Genomic DNA, 26,338 nt, shown 5'->3' with positions numbered 1-26,338 from the left:
TGCTCCTACCATATGACAAGGTCCGGCCAATGGCACGGATACCCTGTCACATGGTAAGGGCAAAGGGCCATCGGCGCCATTTTGATTAGTGGCAGCCGACAGCCCGGGAGCGGGATGATGGCCCGGAGCGGGAGATCGCTCCTGGGAGCGGGAGATCGCTCCCAGGACCCCCACTGGACCACCAGGTACCTGTAAAAAGTTTTTTGGGGGGGTCGGGAGGGTGGGGGAAGCTAAGGGGTTAGTTTTAAAGGGTCGGGTGGATTTAGGGGTTATTTTTGTGTGCCGTTTTTCCCGCCCTCCCCCAAAATGATAAGGGAACCCCCACGATCAATATCATGGGGTTTTCCTAACGTTTTGGGGGAGCCCCCGATTCTGACATTTTTGAAAATATCGACGATATTTTCAATCGTCCGAAGCTCAATTCACATCCCTACTTTCTATTATCCGAAAGAGTAAATAACTGATTCACATTAACCCGTTCTAGACCTCTCATGATTTTAAACACCTCTATCATATCCCCCCTCAGCCGGCTCTTCTCCAGGCTGAAAAGTCCTAACCTCTTTAGTCTTTCCTCATAGGGGAGCTGTTCCATTATGTTAAGAAACTGAGCTGAATTTCAGTGCACACTTTTAACGCACAGCTTATTATATCAGCTACTTAGAGCAGGGTTGGCCAGCTCCACTCTGCAAATGCCACAAGCAGGCCTGGGTTTCAGGATATCCATAATGAATATGCATGAGATCGATTTGCATGCACTGCCTCCATTGTATGCAAATCTACCTCATGCATATTCATTGTGGATACCCAGAATACCAGACCTGTTTGTGGTTTTTGAGGACTGGAGTTGGCCACTCCTGCCTTACAGGATTTAACCTCTCATTGAAACACGAGAATTATATCTCCATCTGTCAGAGCTACAAAACTTATATAAAAATATATTTTTAATTGATCTGCATTTTTTTAAATAAAGCCTGTCTTCTTTTCTGTGTCAGCAAGCAAACATATATATATCACACCAAGTCCCCCATTTCTTCTACGCTCTATGTATGGGAAATAAAAGGAAATAAGAACATCATGATATTACAAAGATGATTTTATTATTTTATTTCAGTCATCAAGCAGGACTGTATTGCTGATGAATGAACAATATGTATCGCTCATGAAAAAAGCTTGTGTGTTACCTCTAAAAACTGGATGTCATATATATGCATATATGTTTCACATCTGTGTATCGATGCGTATATTGATACAGATTGATCATTCTAGATCTTCTTTATTTATTTTCATGTGATATTCCACCTTTTCCTAGGAAAGGCACAAGGTGGATTACAAAGAAAGATGTGAACTGCAGTACATATTTCTGAAAGTGGGGGGAGGGGACAAAAGAACATAAAACTGAGAAATGAACAATGCAAAATTATACAGCTAGCAGTACACAATGTATACTATAGTATATCAAGGCTAGGGATACTTGGGAATAAGATAAACATAGCACATAAAAGCAGAATCCTGTTTCATAGATGGGTGGAAAGACTTGGCTGAATAGCCAGGTTTTGATTCTTTTTTGAAAGGAAAAGTGACAGGTTTCATTGGGTAAATCCTGTGCAATATTGTAGATAGAGAGATATATTTATAGACAGATTATAGATTATCGGTGATCCAATGAAAATTCAACAGAAGATATTTGGTCCCCTGTCTCCCCAGCCTGACTCCAACACTCATCCCCTGCACTCCCCCAGCACAACCACAATACTCTTCCCCTTTTCCTCTTCCTACTTCTGCAACTGTGGCCCTCCTCTTCCTTGCTGCCCTCTGTCCCATTTCCTCTCCCCAACCATGTGGCTGTGATTTCTGAACCCACACCCTCTTTGCAAAGTATCAGGCCGATACAGTAAAGTCCGTGGGAGAGCGGTTCCCGGCGCGCACACCGGCCACTCGCCAGTGCGCGCAATGCAGTGTTTAAATGAGGCCCGGCAGTAGATCCGGGCAAAAGGAGGCGCTAGGGACACTAGCGCGTCCCTAGCGCCTCCTTTTTGACAGGAGCGGCGGCTGTCAGCAGGTTTGACAGCCGACGCTCAATTTTGCCAGCGTCGGTTCTCGAGCCCGCTGACAGCCATGGGCTCGGAAACCGGACGCCGGCAAAATTGAGCATCCGGTTTTCAACCTGCGAGCCGCAGGCCCAATTCAAATTTATTTTTTTTTTTTACTTAACTTTCGGGACCTCCGACTTAATATCGCCATGATATTAAGTTGGAGGGGGCACAGAAAAGCAGTTTTTACTGCTTTTCTGTGCACTTTCCTTTTTTTTCTCCTAATGGTCAGAAGTGAAAAAATTGGAAATTTTGAAAATTTATCAATTTTACATCACAGTCCTTGACTCTTGGTCTTATTCTTTCTCAAAGAATGTTTTTTGTTTGCTTGCACTGTCACAGATGGGAAGGGATGATGGAGGCCTGTCTGTAGGCAGGGGAGCTTTTGCCCCATAGACTGTTCACAACAGTTCATCTCTTTTCTGGGGTTTCTATTTCTGTGACTTTCTTGCCCTTAAGCATTTCTACAAGGAGGATTTTTTTTTTGGGGGGGGGGCGGGGGGGATGCAGGGGAGGCAACACAAATGCATTGGCCCTCAGTGCCAGGGACCTTTTTTATGCCTCTGTTTATGTTGGTAAATCCAATGGCATATATTGTGGCAATTTTGAAAAGCCCACTTACTTGAGTAACATTTAGAAAGAATTAAAGACATTTAGAAAGAAGGTAAAGTCATGGCTATTTATGAAGGCTTATCAGAATCCATCATGATTTTTTCCCCTAGAGTGTTTCATGAACTTTTATGATATCCACCTGATGATTTATTCTCCTTGTGTTAGAATCCTGATATTTTTTATAATGATTATGCTATTTTTTCCCAACTTTGATGCTATTGCTGCTAGTGTTCTATTTTCTTTAATTATGTTACCTTTTATCCTGTTTTATTGTTGTCGTATTTATCTTTTAGTTTTTTTTTATTGCTTTTGTACTGTCTTATCTTATTGTTTATCATTTTAAATCTCTGTGAACCCTTGTGATGGTTTTTGAATGATGGTATATAAAAAGTTATTAAATAAATAAGTAAATAAATAAAGTGCATTTACACTTGTAAAACAAATTTTAAGCCTGTAAATGCTTTTGAAAACCAGTTCCTGCATATATATGATTATAAACATACATATTTCAGGCAATACATACACACAAGCACTCAGTGCATGGTATATAATATGCTCACACTATATATAAGCATGACAAACATATATTGCTATACACTATGTGGATTTATGGATATATAAACTGAATGATATTGCTTCCTGGTACAGCACATTCCTCATGTGAGGTTTGTTATGATAGAAAAGATGAATGCATTTCGTTGAAGAAAGCTTCTATATATTTTAAAACTACATCATCCTTTGAAAATTACATGAGATTTATCTGACTTGCTCCAGGAGGGTGAGATAAATGCTCTCTAGTTTGTCTGTAAAACACAAACAGTAATAATTACAGTAAATGTGTAGAGAAGCTTAACGGCTTACAAGGGAGACATCTACAACTGTCAGTTTACTTAATAAATATATCTTGAAAAGTAAACTATATTTAAAACACGGACATTGCATTATAGTTTTCCCGTTTCACTTTAAGGGGTTTATGCGGAAGTGCATGGATAGTATACCTAACAATAAAACCCCGTCGAGTACATTTGCAGGTTGCAGCTAAGCTTGCGGCAGCCGATCCGGCGGGTCCCTGCTCTGATAGCTCCACTGGCCAGTGACCTCTTCGGAAAGAGAGGAAATATCTGGATCCCTCTTTAATATCACACAGTATTTGTACAGACGGTGGTGTAGCAGGGATTTAGGCACGCATGCGCAAAATGAGTCATTCAAGCTTCCTTCTCCATCGTGTCTCCATTCCGTGAGATTTACTATAGGCTCGATATGCAGTCACTGTACACAGTGTAGAGGAGCCGATCAATAAGTGAAATGCTGGGAAGCAATCTCTCGCATATAAAGCGTAGGCGCTGTCTATTGTGCGCTTGCGTCGCATGCATGCATGCAAGAGCCAGAAACCCAGGCTGACCAATCAATAAGTCATGAAGAAAGCTCTCATTTGTGCTTAGATTCGTGCTGAATGACAAGTAAACACTGCAGACGTCAGCTGTGGCATGTCTATATCTCTTCCTGTCTGTGTGTGTGACACACCCCTAAACTCAAGCTGACCAGTAACCTCGTGCAAGCCCCAGTTTGAAGTTTATGGCTCTCTGAATTCCTTTTTTTCTTTTCTTTTTTGTTTTGTTTTTTTGTTCCAAGAAGAGGAAAATGGTCTCAAAAGATTGCTGAACTAATCCCGCACCCTTGAACCCACTTCGATTGGCCTAACCCGCAGCATAAGACTCATTTAAGATTGCTTGCTCTTTCCCTTGTTTATAAATATGGTTTTTGTGTGTGCTCAAGCCCTCAGTCCAGAAGTTAAACACTCTTTCACGGCATTCACAACGGAGACATCATTCAAGCCAGAAAATGGCTGGCAATGTTTCAAGTTGCTGCAACAATGTGATGTAACTGCTGACATATTTCTCTTTAAAGTACATTTAATTCATTTTCTGTTGATTACAATATTTTAATGTCGTTGTGGAGGGGCTCTTTTCAAAGGAAGCCAAAGTGCAGGGGGGGGGAGGGGGAAGGTTTTTGGTCTAATAATTTAGTTTCGAGGTTTTGTTCACAAATGTTAGCCCTTTAAGCGCAGAAGCATTTCTTATAGGAAAACGTTCAAAACTCATCCAGAGTTAACTTATTGTAGTGCCAGTTCCTGGTTCGAAAATTAAGCACACGACGACGTCACTTTTCAGGCACAATGCAAGCAAGCATTCAGCAGAAACGCAATCACATCCACGGCCCTTATTGCATGACCCTGATTTTTTTGGAAGAGTTTACAAAATAATTGAGAAATAAACGTTTACGACAAAGACCCACTCACGGGCACATACGCCATCTACCCTTCCCAAGAATACTTCACAAGAATTGTTTGCATTGTGTGCCTTTGGTCCGCGCTGGTTACTGTTTTGTTGGCTCAGGTTAAAGGATTCGTCTACGCAGGTCACCGATGATTACCATTTGGTGACTGCAACACCAATCGAAACTAAGGAACAAACGCATAACTTGGCCATTTTTTCTTGGATTGTACTATACAAGGCACGCCTTAGTCTTGTGTGCTTGTGCATATACCGTCCTCATCCACTGATCGTCCTCTACCGTGACAGAGCGTATTTCAAAGGGAAACCTTGCTATGTTGAATTGTGAGTTGCTATTTTTAATATCCTTATTTGTGAACCCTGGAGCTTGATATCCTGATTTGTGAACTTTGTATTCTTTGTCTTACCTTGTGGTTTTGATAAGAGGTCACAGCGATGAATGCAGTCTCCGGGAAAACGTGGGTGCAAAACGCGGTGTTTTTGGAGCCAAATCCGTTATTTTCATCTGCTTTCACAATATGAAGCCTTGGTTGGTATTTGTGCATGGAATTTAAAATAATCTTTAATAGTAATAAAAAGAAAGAGACAAAAATAGTCAAAAACACGCTCTGATGTTTCGATGAATTATAGACAGAAGCCCTCACCACTATGTCTTTTGGATTTTTTTTATTTTTTAGGCGTGGGGCAGGAGGTCGCAAAGAAAACCAGAAATACAATTGGTCATTATTGGGGAAATTCTAAAATAGTTTTGACATTTAAACAGCAAAATGGAAAAAAAGGTATATGAAAAACGTTTGGAATTTTTACTTTGATTTTCCAACAGAAATGTAAAGTTTAATAGGGACCCACATTTGGAACCTTTGTCTAAAAAAGTCAATTTCTAAACAATGCGACCCTTACAAATAGCACAAGTTCAAATCAACAAGATGCAATCTGGTGACATTTCACTGTACAGCAGCATCAAATTTATTCGAAGATGGATATCTGTTTCTGGTTTAAATTACGACAATATTTCTGACACTTTATGACGTTTAAATAATTTCATATATTAATTCATCATATTATTTAGACTTATAAATGTTTAATAGTGCAAAAACACTCATGCAAGTTAGAGAAGGCAAGAACAAAAAGACAAGGGTCAACTCTCCCCCTCTTACTCCCCCCCCCCCTCACCCTCAAATATTAATAAATGGAAATGATATATTTTGTTACTTTTTGAAGACGATCAAGATTATGCCTATCCATCATTCAACGTCCTTTTGCTCGAATTTATCACCTTTTAGGATTTAGGAGCCTGTAGTCATGTGCTTTATCATTTACAGCTGTTTAAACTTATAGTGAAACTATCGGTAAAACTCTAATGAAATGACGAGAAGATGCCTTCTAGAACCCCAAGAAAAATGAGAAATTAATTATCTTTAGTAAAAATAATTTTGGGGGGAGGGCTAGGACGGAAAATGACACTTTAGAAACTAGCAAATGTATTTATGGAATGGCTTTGGCATTTGAGAAAAGGGGGGAAAACAGATACTACAGGCAGGCAGGCAAACGTTCGTACACGCACAGATATACAGAACATGTGAAATCCTAATGTTATATATATATATTGCTGTCATAGGTTCCTACCATCCATGGGCTAATTATTTATGCTATTGAAGATGTATCCCTCTTTAGCTCTCTGTAATTTCGAGTAGTTTTTATTACTTATCCTTCCTGATTTCTCTTTCAGGGAAAAAAATCTTGCTTAATTATTTTCTTGTAGCAACTGAAGGCTCACAGAAATGCACAGCATTTTTTCATGAGATAGGGAAGGGCATGATAGGGTGTTTTACAGTATGGTTTGGTCTTCTATCTTCCTTGGCCACGGAAAAAGGTCAGTTGAGTGGCTATGTGCCCTTAATTTAAAAATCGTTCTTTTTTCCCCAAATGTAGACGTCGGGCTTCCTCTGCAAGCCTTTTTTTTTTGCAGTTATTTTGTTTCTGGCTAGATCCTGGGGATGATCATGAATATTATTGGAGAACCTGGCGACAGTCTGCCCGCCAGCCCCTTCACTGACCTTGTCCTTAAGAAGTCATCTTTTTATGTGGGTCCTCTCATCAGGGTTTTAGCCAAATTGTACTGACATCCTGATAAGTCGTAGACGTCAGCAGTGAACGATCTAATGGCTCTTAATTCCAGTGCTGTTTTGTTCTCTGAATGCCCCATGACTGAGACAAGGCCTCGCGTTTTCATTTCAAGGGACTTTTCAGCACTTGACTTCATACTAAGGGTCTGGCTGACTGCTCCTCCATGGAAGTGTTTCAGGAACGATGTCCTTAAATTCCAAGCCAAACAGTAACTCCCGTCCTCTCCTGCTCGCTCTGTTTCCAACCAATTAATGCGCTTATTATTTATATCGAATGGAAGAAGAACACAATTTAAGGCAGCCCATTTCAAGTTTACAAGATTCCTACTCCAAATAGAGAAACCTGAGAGAAGAAAAGAGTAGGTGACACATGATGACTGAGAAATGAAGGTGGGACTGTGGGAAGGTGTCTCTCCTACGTCCATGTTAACCATTAAATTACCAAACTAATTCAACTTTCTCTTTACTTCATGCTACCTGTACATCCTCTGGTCGGGAGGAAAGATTATAGCACTGTACAGAAGAAGGCACTTTCCTTTCAGGGTCCGTATTATCAGCTACAGTATAGTATGAATAGAACTCATTGAAGTTAGCCAGCAGATCCTTGGGCAGATTGAGAGGAAGAGATGAGAACCTTCGCCTTGGATTCTCTGTTTGCAACCTTCTAAAGCGAATAAAGGTTCCACCCTTTGGATTTTGCATTTTTAACACTGTGCATCTGAACGGTTTTAATAATATTATTTTTTCATTAAGAAAGTTACAGTCTGTGCAAATTCAATGATGTATAGGAAACAGGACATTGCAGGTTTGGGGGAATAATACTTGAAAAAGCTGTTTGCTTAATTTATTCTGCTAAAGAACGTGCAGGTGCTCAGAAAACAGAAATATGATTTCCTTGCTCAGTTGGGGAGCTTTTTTTGATGGCTTTCTGGGAAACGAAATGCATCCCACGGTGCCGCTGGTGGCCTGTCAGTCCTGTCAAGGGATTTCATGACAGCTTACACCCCGAAGCCGTGCTTCTTTGGGATGGGCGAGGACCACGGTGTGAACTTTTTTCGGAATCCACCCTCTCCAGTGCAGGGGAGGCACTTGAGAAATAACCTCTTTACCGCTTGATAAAATATGTTGACTGAAGAGGAAACTGATCCTGGAAATTCGTGGAAAAGGAGGCTCCGATAACCCGGAGTCCTTCTCTTCCTCCATTCCTGTTCTATCCTTTAACCTCTCCTTTCTGTACAGGATCAGCTGAGGCTGCTTTCTTGCCTCTTTCCGCTTGATCTTAATATTGTACTGTCAGCCCACGGCTGTGGAAAAGCAGGGGCAAACTTTCTTACCAAAGTTTAAAAAATGTCCTCCACTTTGTAAACTTTCCCCCCCCCCCCCCCCCCAAAGTTTGAGCTCTGCCGTGCACCTGGGAAGGTTTTGTAGGCCAAGCTCTCATTTTAGAAATCAGTGCGGGGACGTCGGCCTGAGGCTGAAGTCAGCATTAGCCCCGGCTCCTGGCGATGTTCCCCTCCATTGCCCCTTGGAAATTGGTTGGGCGATAAATGTAGGCCAAGTAGCGGGGCACGGCAGACAACTCAAATCCCTTTAGCCCCGGAATTTGCAAATGAGATCAGGATGTTGTGCCTCTGGTTGCAATGCTTTTAATTTGGCATTTAGGTTAGAATTGCCCTGTGCCTCATTCATTCAGCGCTGGACGATAAATTCGTCCTCTCCTACATTATTCCTGCCAGTCCAGTTCCAGCTTTACATCTAAAAAAAAATGCTACATGCACACCATTATAAATGAGCCCCGATCTTACTCTTGCTGCGATGGCAACTGAGTTTTAGGTGGGCGCATACCTTTAAAAAAAAGTCACTGCTATGCCATGCAGCACTTTTTGAAACCCCAAGCTCTGCTGTACAGTTACTTTGGTAGAAAATGTGATAAGTAAAAATGTTTCTACAAAGTCACCCTTATGTTATGGCAAGCATGTTAACTATCAGGACAGTTTTCAAAGGTTTTTATACCCAGGTAAAATGCTTTTTGAAAATTGCAGCCTGGGGCCAGGCCTTCCTATTGCAGAAGACTCCTGGACTTGCAATACTGAACACAACTGGGGGGGAGCCCAGGTTCTGACAGTGTGAGAAGGCAGTAGGTGTGATAGGGAAGAGAAGCAAGGGAAAAGAAGGACATAAGGAACATAAGAATTGCCATACTGGGTCAGACTAAGGGTCCATCAAGGCCCAGCATCCTGTTTCCAGCAGGACTAGAATGAGAGCAAGTAGGGGGAGTGAAGAAAAGGGGTGAAAAGAAGGGACATGGGGAGGGGAAGGAAGAGGGGAATAGAGTGAGAGGAGAATGGGGTGAATGAGGGGAAGGAATAGTTACAGAGGGAGGGGAGTAGGATCAGAGTGGGTAAGGGAAGTGAGGGAAGTAGGTGAGAAAGGAAAGGGAAAATTAGGGGAGGGAATGAAAAGGAAAGGAATGGTGTAGGATGAGATGGGAGAGAGGGAAGGCAGTAGGTTGAGAGGGATGGGTTGAGAGGAGAGAGAGGGGTGAGGCATTAGTGAGAGGGAAAAGAAGAGAGGAGGGGGAAAGGAGTGATGACAGGGGGAAGGGTTAGAGTAAAAGTGAAGGGGGAGTAGGGGTGCAGTCCTCCTCTCCATCTCCTCACATATGTACCTCAGAGGGAGCAGATGCAGAAGAAGTGGGAAGCCAGGGAGCAGGGTTCTTGAGGGTTGCAGGGTTGCCAATTTTGAAAAAATCTAGAAATATTATTACTGGCATGTTATCTTCCACATCCCTGGGAACTCTGCTTTCTCCATTTCCCAGTATTTCAAATCATCCAAAGGGCCAGATATGCCCAGCCTTCTTATTTATTTATTTAAAAAATGTTTATATTCCACTTATAACAATAGTATGTCTAAATGGATTACAGTACATAATTATACATTAATAAAACAATATAAAACAATATAATCAATAAAATAACAAACACAATATATAAAATAAAAACCCAGTATGTCTGTAAACCTGCTCGAGCTGCCCTAGCACAAAACCAAAATCAGTTATTTCAATTCATAAACCTGCCTAAAAGGTACTGACTTCAAGTGTTTTCTAAACTGACATAAGTCATCAAGCAAATGCAAAGCAGGTGGCAGCGATTTCCACAGTATGGGTCCTGAGACAAAAAAAGATGTCTCACTCAGCCATGTCATTTTTATTCTGGGAACAGAAAGGAGATTTTTATCTGCAGACCTCAACTTCCTTGAAGGGACATGAGCTTGTAACTGATTTGATAAAAAACCTTAACAATAGACTTCATAGATTTATATACTAGGATTGAATTTTAAATCTAATCCTAAATTCTACTGGTAACTAATGGAGCTCTTTCAATAATGGCATTATATGTTCCCAATGTTGAGCTGCAGAGTTTTGCAAAACCTGAATGACTTGCAACTGACTACCTGGAAGCCCAATAAATAAAGAGTTACAATAATCCAGGGTACTTAAGACAAAGCCTTGAACAATAATTCTGAAATCAATGGAATTCAGAATGTATTTTAGATGTCTTAAGAGGCAAAGTTTATAATAACCTGTTTTCAGGTTATTTTGGAAGTACTGTCTAAATGTTAGCCTACTGTCAAATAAATTATCCAAATTACCAACAGAGTTCCTAAATGGAATAATATAATTTAGCATAGATAGGGAACTTATAGAGCAAACACTGAGCTGGCTCACCCCCGCCCCACCCCCCACTCAGGACACTTCAAGGGGGACCAATCCCTTTTGGCTCTCTTGTTGATTTGAAATTTCCTATGTGATTCTTCCCTTGAAAAGTTTGAGGAACCTTGGCATAGACAATAATAGCACTATTATTTAAAAATATATAGTAGGGTTTTTTTTTTTATTATTTTGTATCTTATTCAGAAGGAATACTTAACATCTCTAGTATCAATACGTTTGAGGAAGGCGTGTCCCCATGTGGAAGGGTTTCAAATTTGTACCATTATAATATTTCAGATAGTTGTTTTCTCTTTTAAGGCAAATCATGTCAGTAGGTGTTATAAGGCTGAAGACTCTACAGGGGGTTAAAACCAGATAATAAAATGTTTAATTTATTCAGAAGGACAAGTTTAGCATGCTAGGGAATAGGGATCCATGAAATACTCATGTCCAAAGAAGTAATTTAATTTATCCAATCAGAATTTCATTTTTGTGATGCACCCAAAGGGTTAGAGATTCCATGCAGGCTTCTTTTCATTTTTGTCCATGTTATTTTGTCCTTAAAAATATAATTTTAAAGGCAAACATCAGATGCAACAATGACTTGACCTTGAACGTTTTGGACCCTAACCAAACATCAGACTATAACAGAAAGCATGATGGCCAGATAGCCTAACCACTCAAACATGCAGAATGAAATACTTCCAAGTCTTTTTCCATAAACTGTGAATGGCTTCCATTAGTGGTGGAACCCTGAGTGATTCACAGTGAGTCAAATAATGAGTACCTAGCTCCTTGTGGTGTGGATTTTCTTTTCTTTTACATTCATAAAGGTTAGTGAGTAGTGACATGGTAGAAAAACAATTTACTCGTTGTTTTCAATATAAACATCCTTTCTACATCATAAGAGCAATATCAGCAATTTGAGTATCCTTTGAAAAATACACAGGAATTGGAGATACAGTGTTTGTACAACATCCTGAGAAAGACCAGTTATCATCAAATAAAACAGAAAAAACATAGAAATAATGGCAGATAAAGACAGTAAAACCCAGTTAGTCTGCCCAATTAACTTCCTATTGCAATGCCATAGACTCCTGTTGATCTCTGGCCTACCCTTCACGTCTTCACTCCCTTGAACTGTAAAGATTTACTATCTGTCACCTCTGTCAAGCTCACCTCTTTACTGAGCTGTAATTGCAATGTAACCTGCAACTTCCTGGCATATACAAACAATATTGTTTTACTGACTGTACTGCTTAAACCCAGTGTGACCGGTGCTACATCTTCACAGACCTGATAGAAGAACAGAGCTTTCAAAAGTTAATCACAGGTGCATGGAGTTAGTCCAAGAAAAAGATATCACCTTAGTTCTGCCTTCACTTCTTCACAATTAAGGATCTTTCATGTTTATACCATGCTTTTATGAATTCTCTGTTTTCACTTCAACTAAGAAGCTGTCCCTTGCAGTCTTCACTATTTCTTGTAAAGAAATGTTTTCTGATATTCCTCCTGAGTCCACACCTCTATGATTTTTTGTTTTAGAACATTCTTTCCTCTAAAAAATTTTTTTGCTTCATGTGTTGATTTCTACTTTTGAAGTATTTTAATATCTCTATCATATTCCGAACTATCTGTCTCTCCTCTTCTGTAGGGTATGCAAGCTCTTTAGTCTTATTTCAGAGGCTTTGGAATGCAGACCCTGGACCATTTTGGTTGACTGTCTATATTCTATGTTTGCAGAGGTACAATCTCCAGAACTGAACATATCACTCCAGCTGAAGCCTCATCAATGACATATTCAGAGGAATTACCACTTTCTTTTTTTCCTATTACTTGTGCTTATGTTTATACACCCTAACATTCTTCTGGCTCTTGACACTGCTTTGTTACAATGTTTCACTACTTTGAAATCATAAGAAAAGATCATCCCACGGTCTCTCTGCTGATTGGTGAACTTCAATATCTCTCTCTTTCACTTCCATTATATACTACTTCCTATTAGATTATGTACCCAAAATTCATGACTCTGCATTTTTTTCATTAAATCAACTACCAAACGTTTGATCACTCCTTGAGTTTTCTTAGATCACTTCTCATTGTGTCTCCTCCGTCAGAGTATTTACTCTGTTGCAGATCTTAGTGTCAGCTGTAAAAAGACAGACCTTTCCTACAGATCCCTGCACAGAATCACTCACAAAGACGCTGACCAGAACCATCCCCAGGACTGATCCCTGAGACACTCCACCGATAACCCTGTTTTCCTCGGAGTAAACTCAATTAACCATTATCCTCTCTTGACGATCATTCTATCAGTTTCTAACCCACTTAACCATCTTGGGGCCCACACTAAAATAATGTGAAGTATTGTGTTTTGTGAGAACAACGTAGCCAAGAACTGTCTACATATCCTACACAAATTTTAGGATGTTTTGGAATTCTCAGTCATCTTTTACCGTCATGCCTGGGGTCTGCCATATGAAAAACTTTTCTAATAGCAAAGAATGTGAGAAAACGGGTGACAAATTAAGATCTTCTTCCTTCTTGTGGCCACTTTAAGGTATTAAGATGTACAAAATTTCCATGACACATATATACAGTACTGGATGGTCTGGTGACTTGCAGCAGCCAAAAAATATAGCTTTAAAACTGCCATACTGCATATCAATTTGGAAGAAAATAACTAGGTGGAAGTATGCAAATTAGTGTATGCCTCAAATTAAGAGTTGGTTTGCATGGACCTGTGGTGCTACTGCACTTCAACTCTAAATTATGGATAAAACAGGCACCTGTCCTATACTACCTTTGAAAACACTTTTGAGAAATTGTATTTCTCCTCTTCAGAATGGAAACATTTACATAGGGTGCTGGCTCTTTAAGAGATCTCCAGCTACCTCCCTAGTTATTTACTTCCCAATGGACATTCATCCACATAATCTATTGACATATGTTCAATAGGTATATAATAGGAAATATTTTCTTGAGTCAGATTAGTAGATAAATTCTCTCAAGTCTTGGAGACATAAAGTAAGTGACTACCTATATGAGTGTATATATGTGTTTAATGTAACGTTACAAAATATCGGGTAATCTGTATATGTTGCTATTTATCATACGATTTGTCAGTGTGGCACAAGATGCATATCTGACATTAGATAACCTGGTAGGCATACTTACATTGGATCTGCAATATGTGCAAAAGGATGTAAGTATGCAATATTCTGCAAAAAGTGCTGGTTTGTATGTAATGGTAATTGTTCAATATTGTATATTACTGTGGGACGCAAGTTTCTAATCACATACTGGTCTAAGAAGTCTGAGTTTGGAAAAACAATACCAAGATCTGTCAGACACATGCATACATTTGTTCCCTTATCAGATTTCCAATAAAAAAAAAACTATAAACAAAACACAAACCAATTGGTTCTAGAAATTAATCACATTTTTCGGAAAGCAACTGAAATGCAGCAGAAAGCAGGGGTCCCTTCTTTCCCTGACCATATTTTTAATGAATCTAGCATTATAGGAATTTCACGTGATAACATGATAATAATTATGTAACATGAAATGTTATATAAATGCAAATATCTGGTCCAAGGTTTCTTGTTAATGTTTGTGTAAGCAGCATCCATCTAATTTAAGAAAGCTGATGCATTCATATGAATATAAATTGACCAAAATGATAATATGCTGTATAGTCTTACATTACTTCCTGGAGCATAATTCGAGCACTTAAAATCAATGTTTTGAAACTAAAATGCCATAAAACAGCAAGCAAGAAATTACCCCAACGTGGATACATTAATATAAGGGTAATTAATTAAATAAATAAAATAAATAATACTCATGTATTAGACGTGCCAGCAAGGAAGGCCAGTAGGGACTCAGAACTGGCAGTATTTTATTGAAATAAAATGTGCTCAGTCTGTTTAAAACAGAGACTATTCCTTGCCCCGACAGCACATGCACACCCATAACTTTGCAAAATTCAAAATGCTAAACTATTGTATAGGAATCAGAATATCTCAGATCTGATTTACCAAGTTTTTTTTTCTTCCCTAGATACTTGTTGGAATAGTATCGGCAGTCCCCCAAAAAAGGGATAGGGTTGGAGACTGCACTTAGATTTGCAGTTCTCTTCCTTTATTTATAGCCTCACTGGGAACCTATTTACTTACGGACCTTATCCAGTATTTGGGGTCAGCATGCCCTGAACGCTACTAAGCCCCAAATAAGTACTTTACATTGGGGCTTAGAATGGTTTACGGTGGAAATCGCTGATGACAACAGGCTCCAGCGATTTTTTTTTACAAAGGAACACACGGAGAGAACATGGATAGACCAAGGCCCTGTAAAACCATCTCAATGCAGCATTCACTTTCCTTGGCCCCAAGAACAATCCATTGAGACGGTCCAGATTAGTTAGGCTCATCAGAGGTACTTACGTGTCCAAATGGGTCAAGGTGGTTGTTGGTGAGTTTAAGCTTTTGGAAAGAAACTAACTGCCTCATCCAATGAGCCCCCGTGGCTGGGGAATCCGGGTGGACATAAAGTCTGCCTGGCATGGCCGGTTCTGCTTTTCCGGTGACAGACCTAAAGGAAAAGTTGCAAGCCGAAGTCACTCTCACGATACTGCATCTGCTTCTGCAGTGCAAACAGCCTTTGAGCCCTTGTTTTAATTATGAGCAGCAGCAGGCCACAGATCGCCGCTACCCAATTCACAACAGCTTCCTTTCAGCGGTTCCCTTAATGAAGCCAAGCAGCTTCCCAGTATTTGTTCGCCAGAGCCGCTCATGTAGTTATCCGAATTTTAAGAAGAAAACAAAGCGCCTTCACTTTTACTTAATCTAAGTCAGGGCTTCTAAAGAAATGTAGGTCAACATTTATAATTAGATTCTGCCTGTATAGTATTGTGATGTGAAGTTATTCATCTGTGTCCCTTTCTTTCTGTCTCACCCCCTCCAGCCCAATACACACACATTTTTTGCATTATTAGATAAAACAGAAGACCCAGTCGGTTAAAGGCTGAATTTTTCCCTATGCTGAACTAGGTTTTAACTCTACTAAAGCCCTCAAGAAACGCAAGCGCCCTTCCCCCTCTGCTCTCTAGAAGCCAAGATACCTACCATTTATTATCAGCGAATTTGTATCTGTGATCATCAGCTGGTACAATATCCATCAGCAGTATGTACTTAGTTTTTGGATTAAGTCCAGTAACCTTCACTTTGTAACTGGGAAACATACGTCTAAAATGAAAACAAAGCAAGGGGAGAGTGCACTGATCACCGTGAAGCGGCATACATGCTAACTAGACTGCAATACGCATCGATTTTCCAGCTGAGCGCATTCTTTTATTGCAATGCACGCACAGACAGGAACCCCCGCAATGTAGTTTTCCATTGCCAGCATAGTTTGTACCTAACACTTCAGTTTTATTTCCGGTGTACATTTCATAAGGTACCATAATTTACAGACAAGAATAGCAGCTAAACGTGAGCATTGTGACATGAATTAATTGCATCAGGTACACTGCAAGCAGCAACGTCTCTCCTGTTTGAATTGAACATGATCATATCTTTTATGAACGGTGATCTTCAAGTACATTCTCTATACACAACTAGCAGAGATAGGGTTTCTATGTTATGCATATTCCATTCAACATATAACTCGAGGACTGGTATGAGCTTGCTCTTTTATCATTAATGCCAAAGTGTCCTTAAATTAGGAAGAAAAATGTGGGGGAAAGTAATTGGAAGTCCAACAATTATGCACCTAATAAACAATTGCTTTGCTGCTCAGATGTTCATTGGACAAGCTCTGTAGTACTACTAATCTCTTCTCACCATCCATACATATTGTATGTGTCGATATGCTTATTTAAGGGCTTCTGCATCTTTATAGTAATTCTTATTTATCCATGTCCTAGAAATGGATTTTAAATTAATGTTTTTCTTAATAAGGATTCGGTCCTGCATCCCAGTCTCACACACAACCTTGTCCTTTAACTGGATGTGGCCATGGATTGTACTTTTTTTTTTTTAACAAAACCTACTACAGTGTGCTTACGGGAAAAAAAATCATTAGCAAATGAGGCCCCAGCGTGGGAGGCAAAAGCGGAGCTAGAATTTTGCAAGTTTTAATTGTACTTTTAGTACTATTACCCACAAAAATCTTTGAACGCTTTCAGTTATACTTCCAAATGTTTACATTACTTTCCAATAGCAGGTTTATACAGCATCAATTTTATTTTGAAGGAAATGGGATGGAAAGATTATAAAGTCATCTTTACAGCAATTATTTTCTTAAGAGGGTGTTTTAAAGGTAATCATAGGCATAGCCAGCATTGTTTATAAAGTTCAAGCTATCATCAGAAAACTGAGTGATGCACACCTTATATACTTAATTTTTCTTTAAGAACAACGTATCAACGTTGGAACGTTCCAGATATTTTACACAATTATAGTGGAAGTTTATATTGTCTTGCCATTTTAGCTCAAATGGGGACTTCATCTGTGGATTTCTGGCCATATTTTTGATAAACTGGAAAAAGAAACGTGCACGACTCTAGCATGAAAGCGATTATAGTGGTCAAATATATTCAGACTCCTCCATTTTAATTATTTTTGTCTTTTAATTGTGTTTCTTATTAATCATTGTACTTTAATGAGGCAAGAATGAGGAGTCTACTACAGACCCTTTTATTTTCCCTTTGGTACCACAGCTCACAATTTCACTTAATCCTCCACCCCCCCCCCCCCCCCACAAAAAAATAAAACATTTAGTTTAAGGGAAGTAATCAATGTGATTAATCTCCAATAAAAATCCATTGAAATTTCATACATTTATTTTAAAAATAACACTTCACAAATCAATGGTCACCAAGAGAGCAATCCTAATTAAGACAGTTTTATTTATTGCTGTGAAGAAAAGCATGAATATTGTATCATTATAATGATATATTGATATATTTTCTTATATAAGGGACGCCTAGATATAACAGAAAAAGTGAAAACAAGGAAAAGGTTATGTTTCAAAATATAAAAAAGATCTTCTTCGAACTAATTCTAAAATTAAATATCATGATGGCATGCAAGAAATTTCTGAAGGCCAACCTAATTAGAACCAGTATTTTGGGACACTCTCCAGTGCCATGAAATTAGAATTCATGAACCCTACTTGGACATAAAGAGAACTGGTAAAAAGAGTAAGACTCATGGTGAAAACGTAATCTTTTTCATTCTCTGAAACAGAGCGTTGTGTTGTTATATCAGAATGAAAATAGCATCATAAACAGTAGGGCTTCCACCGCTCTAGCAGATAGTACTAAGGGCCAAGGGAAATCAAACCATATAAACTATTCAGGGATTTTTTTTTTCTAGATGGTATCCCTCCATTCATAGACAGATAGATAAATAGATATCAATCTACATACAGGCACATTCCTAAATATTTTTAATAAGTGAAAACATTTTTTATGATGACCAAATGTGACCAAATTACTGAGCCATGGAGAATCCAACCCTTTTCCACCTTCCAAGGATCATGTAATTTAGTTTCACCATCTTAGATATGACTAGCACAAAATCTCATCGAATGCGTACCTTCCAGCTTTTGTTATAATCATCTCAGTCCCCACTTCATGGAACTTTAACCACAATTCTCGCTCGTGTAAAAACACTTTAATACCTTCCATTCCCTGAAAAACAGCAAGACGTTCTATGATCATACCCGAAAACACCCGTGCTTTTAGAACACAATTGAATAGGCCTGACCTGACTCCCATTAATCTGACAACAGAAAACAAGAGAATATTGGAATTTAATCCGGCACCAAAAATAGTTGCAGCATCTACTCAAGTAAAATTCCTTTGTACTTAAATTTCATGGAAATACTTTTTGTAATAAAAATGTATTCACACCATCATTTGGAATATTATTAAAAATGTATCTGCTTTATCACCGGGCTTATAGCAGGCAATGATTGTAGCAGGGTCTTAGCTTCATTGTGAAGACTATGTTGTACTGGTTGATAAACTTTAATATATTTATAGAATACTAATTTAAGTAGGATAGGAAGAATCTGTATGTCTGAGGCACGCTAAATCATCCTTTGAAAATCCAGCTGCATATTTTTTAAATCACCTTTAGCGGTGAATATTAATTCGTTCTTTATTTATATGCCCAGTTCAATCAGAGGAAATTAACATCCTTTCTGGAAATGTTTAAAAACTGGTTACAGAACACATACAAGATGACAATTTTTCTTGCTACTTTAAATTGTAGATTATGTTTCTCTTGATACCTTTATTAAAGAAGAGATAGAGATAAATGCTGTCTTTAGAGCATTAAAAACTTTACCAATGACTATAGTTTTCTGATCTAAATGTAAGGGTTTGTTTTATTTTTTTGTTTAGTTCTGTAACGGTTTTGCATATCATGTCATAATACTTAATTTTGTTGTTTTTTTTAATTGTCATTAAAAGAAATGCACTGCTGGGTAAATAGCACGATTCTCTGTGTTATCTTTCTATGATAGCTCCACATAAATATCACACTGTTGAATCGGTGTTTGTACTCCAGCGAACTATAAAGAAACTACAGTCATCCCTTCCAGTATGTTAACACTGAGCACAAAGAAAGCCTGCATATTAAAAGTAAAAGGGGTTGGGATAAATAATTTCCATGACAAAGCTAGAAAACGAAAGAAAGAGACAGAAGGCTATGGGAATAATCTGGATTGTGATATTTTGTTAAATAAAAGGTGACACGACCTCACTTCATTCTCATGGTTCTGCCCCAAGTTGCTGGAAGTATAATATTATTCCGCAGAAACTCGGAATAATGAAAGGGGGAGGCACAGAGCGTCCTACCTGCTGGGTGAAAGCTGCCTGGGGTGAGGAGGGAGCTTTGCTGCTTGCCCCCAGCTGGTTTTCCTGCTTGGTGTCTGACAGATGCTCTTTACACTCTGAATCAATTGGAGCGTCCGACAGTCCAAATGCTTCTTCGGCGTCCGCCATGTTATGGGCTCCCCTTGACTGAGTCCTCCACTGTAAAGTAATTTTGTAGTAAAAACATTAAAAAAATAATAATCCAGATTCAAAACATGCATTGCAGAACAATACCTAAGATATGCATTCAACGAAACCATCTTGTCTCTTAGATGCATTTTTGTACAGTTCGCAAATAGAGAAAATTCAACATACATTACACACACAGACACACACAGGCGCTCACTACAGCATAACAAGTCCCCTAGTTGACTCCAGCAGAAGAATAAGATTGTCAAATTTGTCTGGACTCCTGGAAAGGCCAATAAAGATAGGATTTCAGTATTTCTGGAAACGTTATGCTGAAACTAATACCCTGTTGCAGTTTTTCTCCTTTTACCATTCTGGTAAAAAAAAAACCCAACAAACAAACAAAAAACCAAAACATTCCCGGACTCCTTTCTGCTATAGGCCTTTCTTCCTCTCTATTTACAGCTGATATTGTTTAAAATGGCTCTTTAAGTTTCGTGCATTCTTTCAGTGGAATAAGGTCGTCAAGCTTTCACTTTTGAACAGGCCACACCTAATAAACTTGATACTGCTGTCCTTGAAAATACAGTTACACTGTTTTAGAAAACCTCACTTATGCTGCTTAAAATATTCCAAAATAAACACCTAGTACCGCATTGCAGGTTTAGTGGTCAAATATATTAGTGCGAATCTGAGTTCTAAACAGAATGCAGAAGAGAAGGAAGAAAATGTTAGCTACATTTTTCTGAATTACAGCAGACATCTATTTTTTTAAATAAAAATTATACAGCAGATAGAAATATAAAAGGTATCTTATGAATGTTTCTTGGAATGACTTGAATAGGTCCTATTTACCGGTCTGTCTGGCATTTTCTTTTTACAGGTAAACTGTTTAGAAATTAACTCTAGACTGTCAGTAATCTAGTACTTTGCAACACAGTGTATGTAATACTAAGTAAATATATAATCTATTCATATGAGTAAAGCATATGCCATTCATATGTGTATCATATTTATATAGCACTTAAAATGTATAACTTTATACCCATTTAGCCATAAATGTATTTAGCCATTTAAAATGTGTGTGTGTGCATTATATCTGTACTTCCTTAATCTTATATCATAATATATACTTCTATATGATGTATATGTAATATTAGTAAAGCATTTACAATTTAGGTAAATAACATGTACTAACATTATTATGTGTCTCGAGGACACTATATTTGGAATAAGAGCAATAAAGTAATTGAGTACCTGTTAGGACAATTTTCTCAATATTATAATTTTAAGGAATACTTTCACAGCTGCAGTTTCTTTTAAAATACTGGTTATGATGTGAGAAAATAAATATAAGTTAATGCTAAACAGTAATTCTTACAGGAATTAAAATGCAAATATTATCATAAGGATCTGACTATATAGGCTATATAATGGATAGATGGATAGATATTAGCTGACAGATTGAACCATGGAAACACAAGATCAACAGGAAGATAAATAAATAGATTCTGTTGTAAACAAAAAGAAATGTCAATGGTGAACCAAAATTACAATGCGAGGACACCAATCAATTATAAAATAGCATTTGTATTTAGTGACGTGATGTTCAGTGTTTTCCTAGAGTACTGACTGGTACTTCATCTGGAATGAAGTAGCTTGCTCTGCTTATGCTCACTTAAATTTACTTAAGATAAGTTGGGGGAAAGACGTACTTAAATAGGCAATGGCAACAAAGTTAATTGATTATTGGCTGTCTGTTTAAGTAATTTTAGAATAAGCAAATAAGTACAAAAACAAATAGAAGCCATGTAGCCTAAACAAATATGTAAAATATATCAAATTTTTAGGTGTTACATTATTTTTGCATAATATAATAGCCAGGAAACGATAAATATATATAAAAGTTAAAATTAAAATCTATTCCTCATTAGGTGAAGATGCCTCAGCAATAGTTCTAAATATATAGATATATACACACACATTCACTGTTATAGTCACAGTTATTATACTTGTCTTAAATACATTCACACATGCATAATCTATAATGTGCGTATTTATATCAACTGACAGTCAAATATCCCAAGTTCTCTGTCTGTATTTCTGTAAATAATGGGGAGAACACTAAAGCATTTCTCTTGCTAAACACTAAACCGCTTTCCTAGATGTAGTTTTTAATCAATGCTAGCATAACCCGGCCAAATCCTGGGGATAAGGAAAAGATCTTGCACCAACACAGTCTTCTCTCGTTTTGCTCACGTCAGAGGCCCTATTTTTTCCCCCACCTTCATTTTATTTGTAAGATCGAGGCTGTTCTTCTCTAATACCTGAAGATAGTGGAGAACGAGTCCCTTGCCTTGCTGGATTCGCTAGGCCCGTGCAATCCTTCAGCAAAGCTGTGAGAAAAACAATGACCCCCAGCCGGACGGGTAATTGGTGCACACTAGGGACCGTTATACTTTGTCTGCTGAACGATGTGCAGTGAATGCATATCCTTCTTGGTTTGAGAAACAACAATAGCAAAGGAAATCAAAATCAGGTTTCTTCTTTTCCTCTTCTTCTCGCCAGCAATTGTGATTGAAAGAACGCACAGGAATGTATCCAATTCAAAAACGCTTTTTTTTTTCCTTCCCTCTCTCTGTCTCTCTCTCCCTCCCTCTGCAAATACTTCCAGGTTGCCAGACGCACCAGACCGAGATTTAAAAAAAAACAAAACAAAAAAAAAAACCCTTATCGCCCTGATTGGGAAGATTCCGCTTCCTAGCTTTAGGGAGAGTGGAGGCGCTGGACGCAGCAAGTCAGGTTTGTGAGCTATGGCGTTTTCACTCTTACTTTCAGTCGCTTCTCACCCCCCTTTTTCCTCGGGTCTCTCTCTCTTTCTCTCTCTCTCTCTCTCTCTCTCTCTCTGTGTGAGCTGGATATAATAGGAAATACAAGCAGCTCCAGAGCAGAACGCTGAGTGTCATGACGTGGGGGGAATCTGAGTTGCTCTCAAAGGGCTGTGAAAAAGGTTGCCCAACCAGAGCTACTCCTGCTTCAACGTGTGTGTGTGTCTCTCTCTCTCCCTCTCGTCACTCCCCCCTCATGCCCCTCTTCTCTGTTTCTTTCTCTTTTTTTCTGTTTCTCTCTAGTTCTCCTTCTCATTATTTTTCTTTCTCTTCCTGCTCTCCTTCTGTCCTTGTTTCCACCTTCTTTCTCTTTGTCACATTTGCTTTTCTCTCCCTTTCTTTCTCTTCTTCTTCTCCCCATCCACCTTTTTCCAGAATCGTCACCAAGCAAACAAAACCAAATACCTCATCAAAATCCCACATTTCACCCCTCCTTGTCAATTATTACAATAAATTTATTGATAGAACCTCTCTCCCGTTTACACAAACACACACACACACACACACACACACACACAACTTTCATAACAGAGATTATCTTGTCCTTTCCCCTTTTTTTTCAATAGAATTAATAATATGTCACATAAATTCACAAACTCCCTTTTTCTGGTTCTCTCGCTGAATTTTTAATGTGATGTAGTTATTGAAGTGTGGCAGGGAAGTCGCAAGCTCCATTTTAATCCCTTTCTTATCTTTTTCTGTGGGAAAACTATTTAAAATAAAATACAAGTGAAGATGATACCCTTGGCATTTTGGGTCTACAAAAAAAAAAAAAGATCAAAGATTTAAAAATAGATCTTCCTTGGCCGCTGGAATGCTCTAACGATTTGTGTTGAAGGTGCACTATATACAAAAGCTGGACAGCCCTGCTATATTAAAATAATCAAGCCGTCATTGAGGACTGTGGTTTGTTTTTATCTTGATTTCTCTTCTCTCCCTCTTCTCTCTCTCTGCCTCTCTCTTTCTTCTTTTTTTTCTGAAATGTATTATTTTGAGGGTAAAGTTGAATAGGTCAGAGCAGGGTAAACAGCTACGCCGTCTCATTCTACTGTCTGAAAAGAACCAGATTGGGGGGATGAGTTTTTGATAAGGCTTAGAATAAACGCCATAGTTTAGATCATCTTTGCCTGCCTCCTCCTCCGTTCCTCTTTCTTTTTCCTTTCCACAGTTTGATTTTCTGCAAGGAAAGTAGATGGAATGGAAACCTTTCTAGATTTAGCTCAATTCACGTGCTCGAATATCAATAGACTCATTAAAAAAAAAAAAAAGTATGAGAACGGTGACATAAAAATAGAAAGCTAAATCAATGTGTTCCTTGAACAGCAACATTTGCACTCGAGTGCTGAGTATTTAGGGGGGGAAATTGTATAGACTCTGGGAATTTGACAGCTTCCCAGAAAGTCTTCTGACTAATATTCATTGCCAGATATATCGCGATTTTAAAGATATATATATATATTATAATATTTATCTTTCCATTAACACTCCGGTTGAGTAGCTTCAAGAAACATTTGAGTTTGTTTGGATTACAGTTGGATTACAATTATAAATAATCCAAAACTGACTAAACAGGAGCATAATGCCCAGCTTCCAAATTAACGTGCAATGATGAAGTGTGTGTGGGTGGGAGGGGGAAGTATTTGTTTGTTTTGCTGTATTTTATTGGCGAAGTCTAATGTTTCCTTCGAAAAATTAAATTTTATTGTTACAGCTGTGTATGCTAGGAAAAAGAGTATATAGCATTCAATAAAACAGAAATCCTATTGTTCTGAAAGGTTTCCTTAGATTAATAATTTTAAATTTCAATTACAATGCCTATAATAACTAGGTCCCTACTCCAAGTCAATGCTAGTCAGCAGGCACAAATAGAGCCAGAATTCCAGTTGAAATAAATAGGCCGCATCTTTATTACATAGACGATAAGTCTAAACTTTGTGCCATCCTTAGGAATATAAAAAAAAAAGTACTAATATTGTTATTTTCAAGGCCTCTAACCTCCAAATATAGCCAAATTGATCTGAGAAATTCCTCAGCAGCTGCAGAAAATAGACAAAAGTGGGATAGTCCTACCACATTATAAAACAAAAGCTTATTTAAGCACATGTTAAGGATAGCACTTACCTTTAAAAATATTCCCACTCTTCTCTCAGTGCGTATCAGACCCGTAGCAAAATCACTCTTATTCCCTCCTGTAAATACGTTGGAGAGTGCAGAAAGATAAAAATCTAGGTTATATTGTATCAAAACAAACAGTTGCTGGCTAGGGCCAGGTCTGTGGTCCCAGACAAATTAAATCTCACTGTTTATTACCAGCTATACTCCAATAAAATAAAGAGCGCTCTGGAGTGGTATCTGCTATCTCACCAAGCCCTGCAACCTATAAGGCTTAAAGACGTCACCAGTCACGCAACTGTCATGGGACATTAATGGAAGGTTAATTTGACTTCTTTTCTTTTAAAGATCTATCACTTAGATTACTCTGTTTGCAAGAAACGTTTAGCATTCAATACAAATTACACAGAGAGCACAATACCAAATGATAAATAAAATGCTTATTAAAGACGGGGGAAATCCACGGAGTGGATTAAAAAGGGAAGCAAGAAAGACAAGTCAGCAGCTTTGACCAGTCACAGCTCTGCAATCCAATGGCATGGTATTCTGCTGCTGATTTTTGTTTTATTATTAGCAGGAAAACTTGTCAAATGAATACTCAGACACCTCTAAAGCAAGAGCCCCGAGCTATATATAGTAAATGATAACCTGGCTGGTTTCACATTGGAGTTTGAGAAGCAATTATTTGCCATGATAATAAAGTCACCCAAGAGTCTTCTGCCAAGATAAATTTCATTTCTTAATCCTCCTGGATGTTTCCCCAAACTTGCTAACAAAGAGCTTGCAAAATAGAAGATTGGAATTTGATCTCAGTCTGGTGCTTTTTCCCCTGTTTTTTGTTTTTTTTTTCTTCTTTTTTGTTATTGTTGCGTCTGCTTGAGGACGGTTTCTAATAAACTAAAAAGGAACATCTCTCTTTAAATAGAGAAAGAGATGAAAGAAAGAGATTACATTGGTTATGGAAGAAAAATCGAAGCTGAAGCCGGATCTGTGGAAAGAGAAGCCTGGAAAGTGGATGCCCTTCAGACTGCACTGCAAGGTCTGTTGTTGTGTTCCACAGTCTGATTAGAAGGATTGGACTGTGGCTCATTCCGCTACTTCTTGGTCGCCTACCTCTAACACTTTCTCCCATCCTTGTTGTGCAAGGGAAAGTCAATGATTTAACTTTCCATAAAAATGCATTTTTGCATCAGCTGGTTTAGCTTTTCTCTGAAAGCATACACTCCAGTCTGGATTAATAAAGACAATGCTTTAGATGCTTTCCTCTGAGTGAGGCCTGTAAAAAATAATCAGATTGGAAACTTGCAAAAACGCATCTCCATGAATGATAGTTTTGTCAATCTAAAATATTCTGTGCCATGAGATAGAAGGGACTGCTTTAAATGTTGCGAAGACAGCCACTTGATCAGATATTTGATGGTGATTTTCAGCAGGGAATGCATTCAGATGTGAATTATTGCCACTTTAAAAATCCATTTCACTGCTGCC

The 26,338-nt window shown here is 38.4% G+C and overlaps 1 protein-coding gene and 1 long non-coding RNA gene across 7 annotated transcripts in view; one reads left to right on the top strand and one right to left on the bottom strand.

Moving 5' to 3' along the window:
* The window catches only part of TBX5 (T-box transcription factor 5), a 62,655-nt gene that overhangs the window by 35,605 nt on the left and 712 nt on the right, over positions 1–26,338 (bottom strand). The window contains exons 2-7 of one of the 6 annotated variants that reach the window (XM_029619279.1): positions 24,860–24,927; positions 19,704–19,880; positions 18,436–18,530; positions 15,961–16,080; positions 15,280–15,427; positions 5,404–5,556 (exon numbers count right to left, since the gene is read on the bottom strand). In XM_029619279.1, coding sequence (XP_029475139.1) covers positions 5,404–5,556; positions 15,280–15,427; positions 15,961–16,080; positions 18,436–18,530; positions 19,704–19,850 — 663 coding nt within the window. In that variant the 5' untranslated portion in view covers positions 19,851–19,880; positions 24,860–24,927. Of the gene's footprint in view, positions 1–5,403; positions 5,557–15,279; positions 15,428–15,960; positions 16,081–18,435; positions 18,531–19,703; positions 19,881–22,135; positions 22,157–22,177; positions 22,576–22,682; positions 22,842–24,859; positions 24,928–26,338 lie in introns of those variants that run through there. The other 5 variants (XM_029619281.1, XM_029619285.1, XM_029619284.1 and 2 more) reach the window with 5 other exon arrangements.
* Positions 25,267–26,338, top strand: part of LOC115100641 — a 35,274-nt gene continuing 34,202 nt past the window's right edge. The window contains exon 1 of the long non-coding RNA XR_003859152.1: positions 25,267–25,889. This is a non-coding gene — a long non-coding RNA (uncharacterized LOC115100641). The remainder of the gene's footprint in view (positions 25,890–26,338) is intronic.

The sequence above is a fragment of the Rhinatrema bivittatum genome, chromosome 11 (genome assembly GCF_901001135.1).
Source record: "Rhinatrema bivittatum chromosome 11, aRhiBiv1.1, whole genome shotgun sequence".
Taxonomy (NCBI): Eukaryota; Metazoa; Chordata; class Amphibia; order Gymnophiona; family Rhinatrematidae; genus Rhinatrema; species Rhinatrema bivittatum.
Note: the sequence above shows the minus strand (reverse complement) of the source record. Positions and strands in the feature narration are given on the sequence as shown.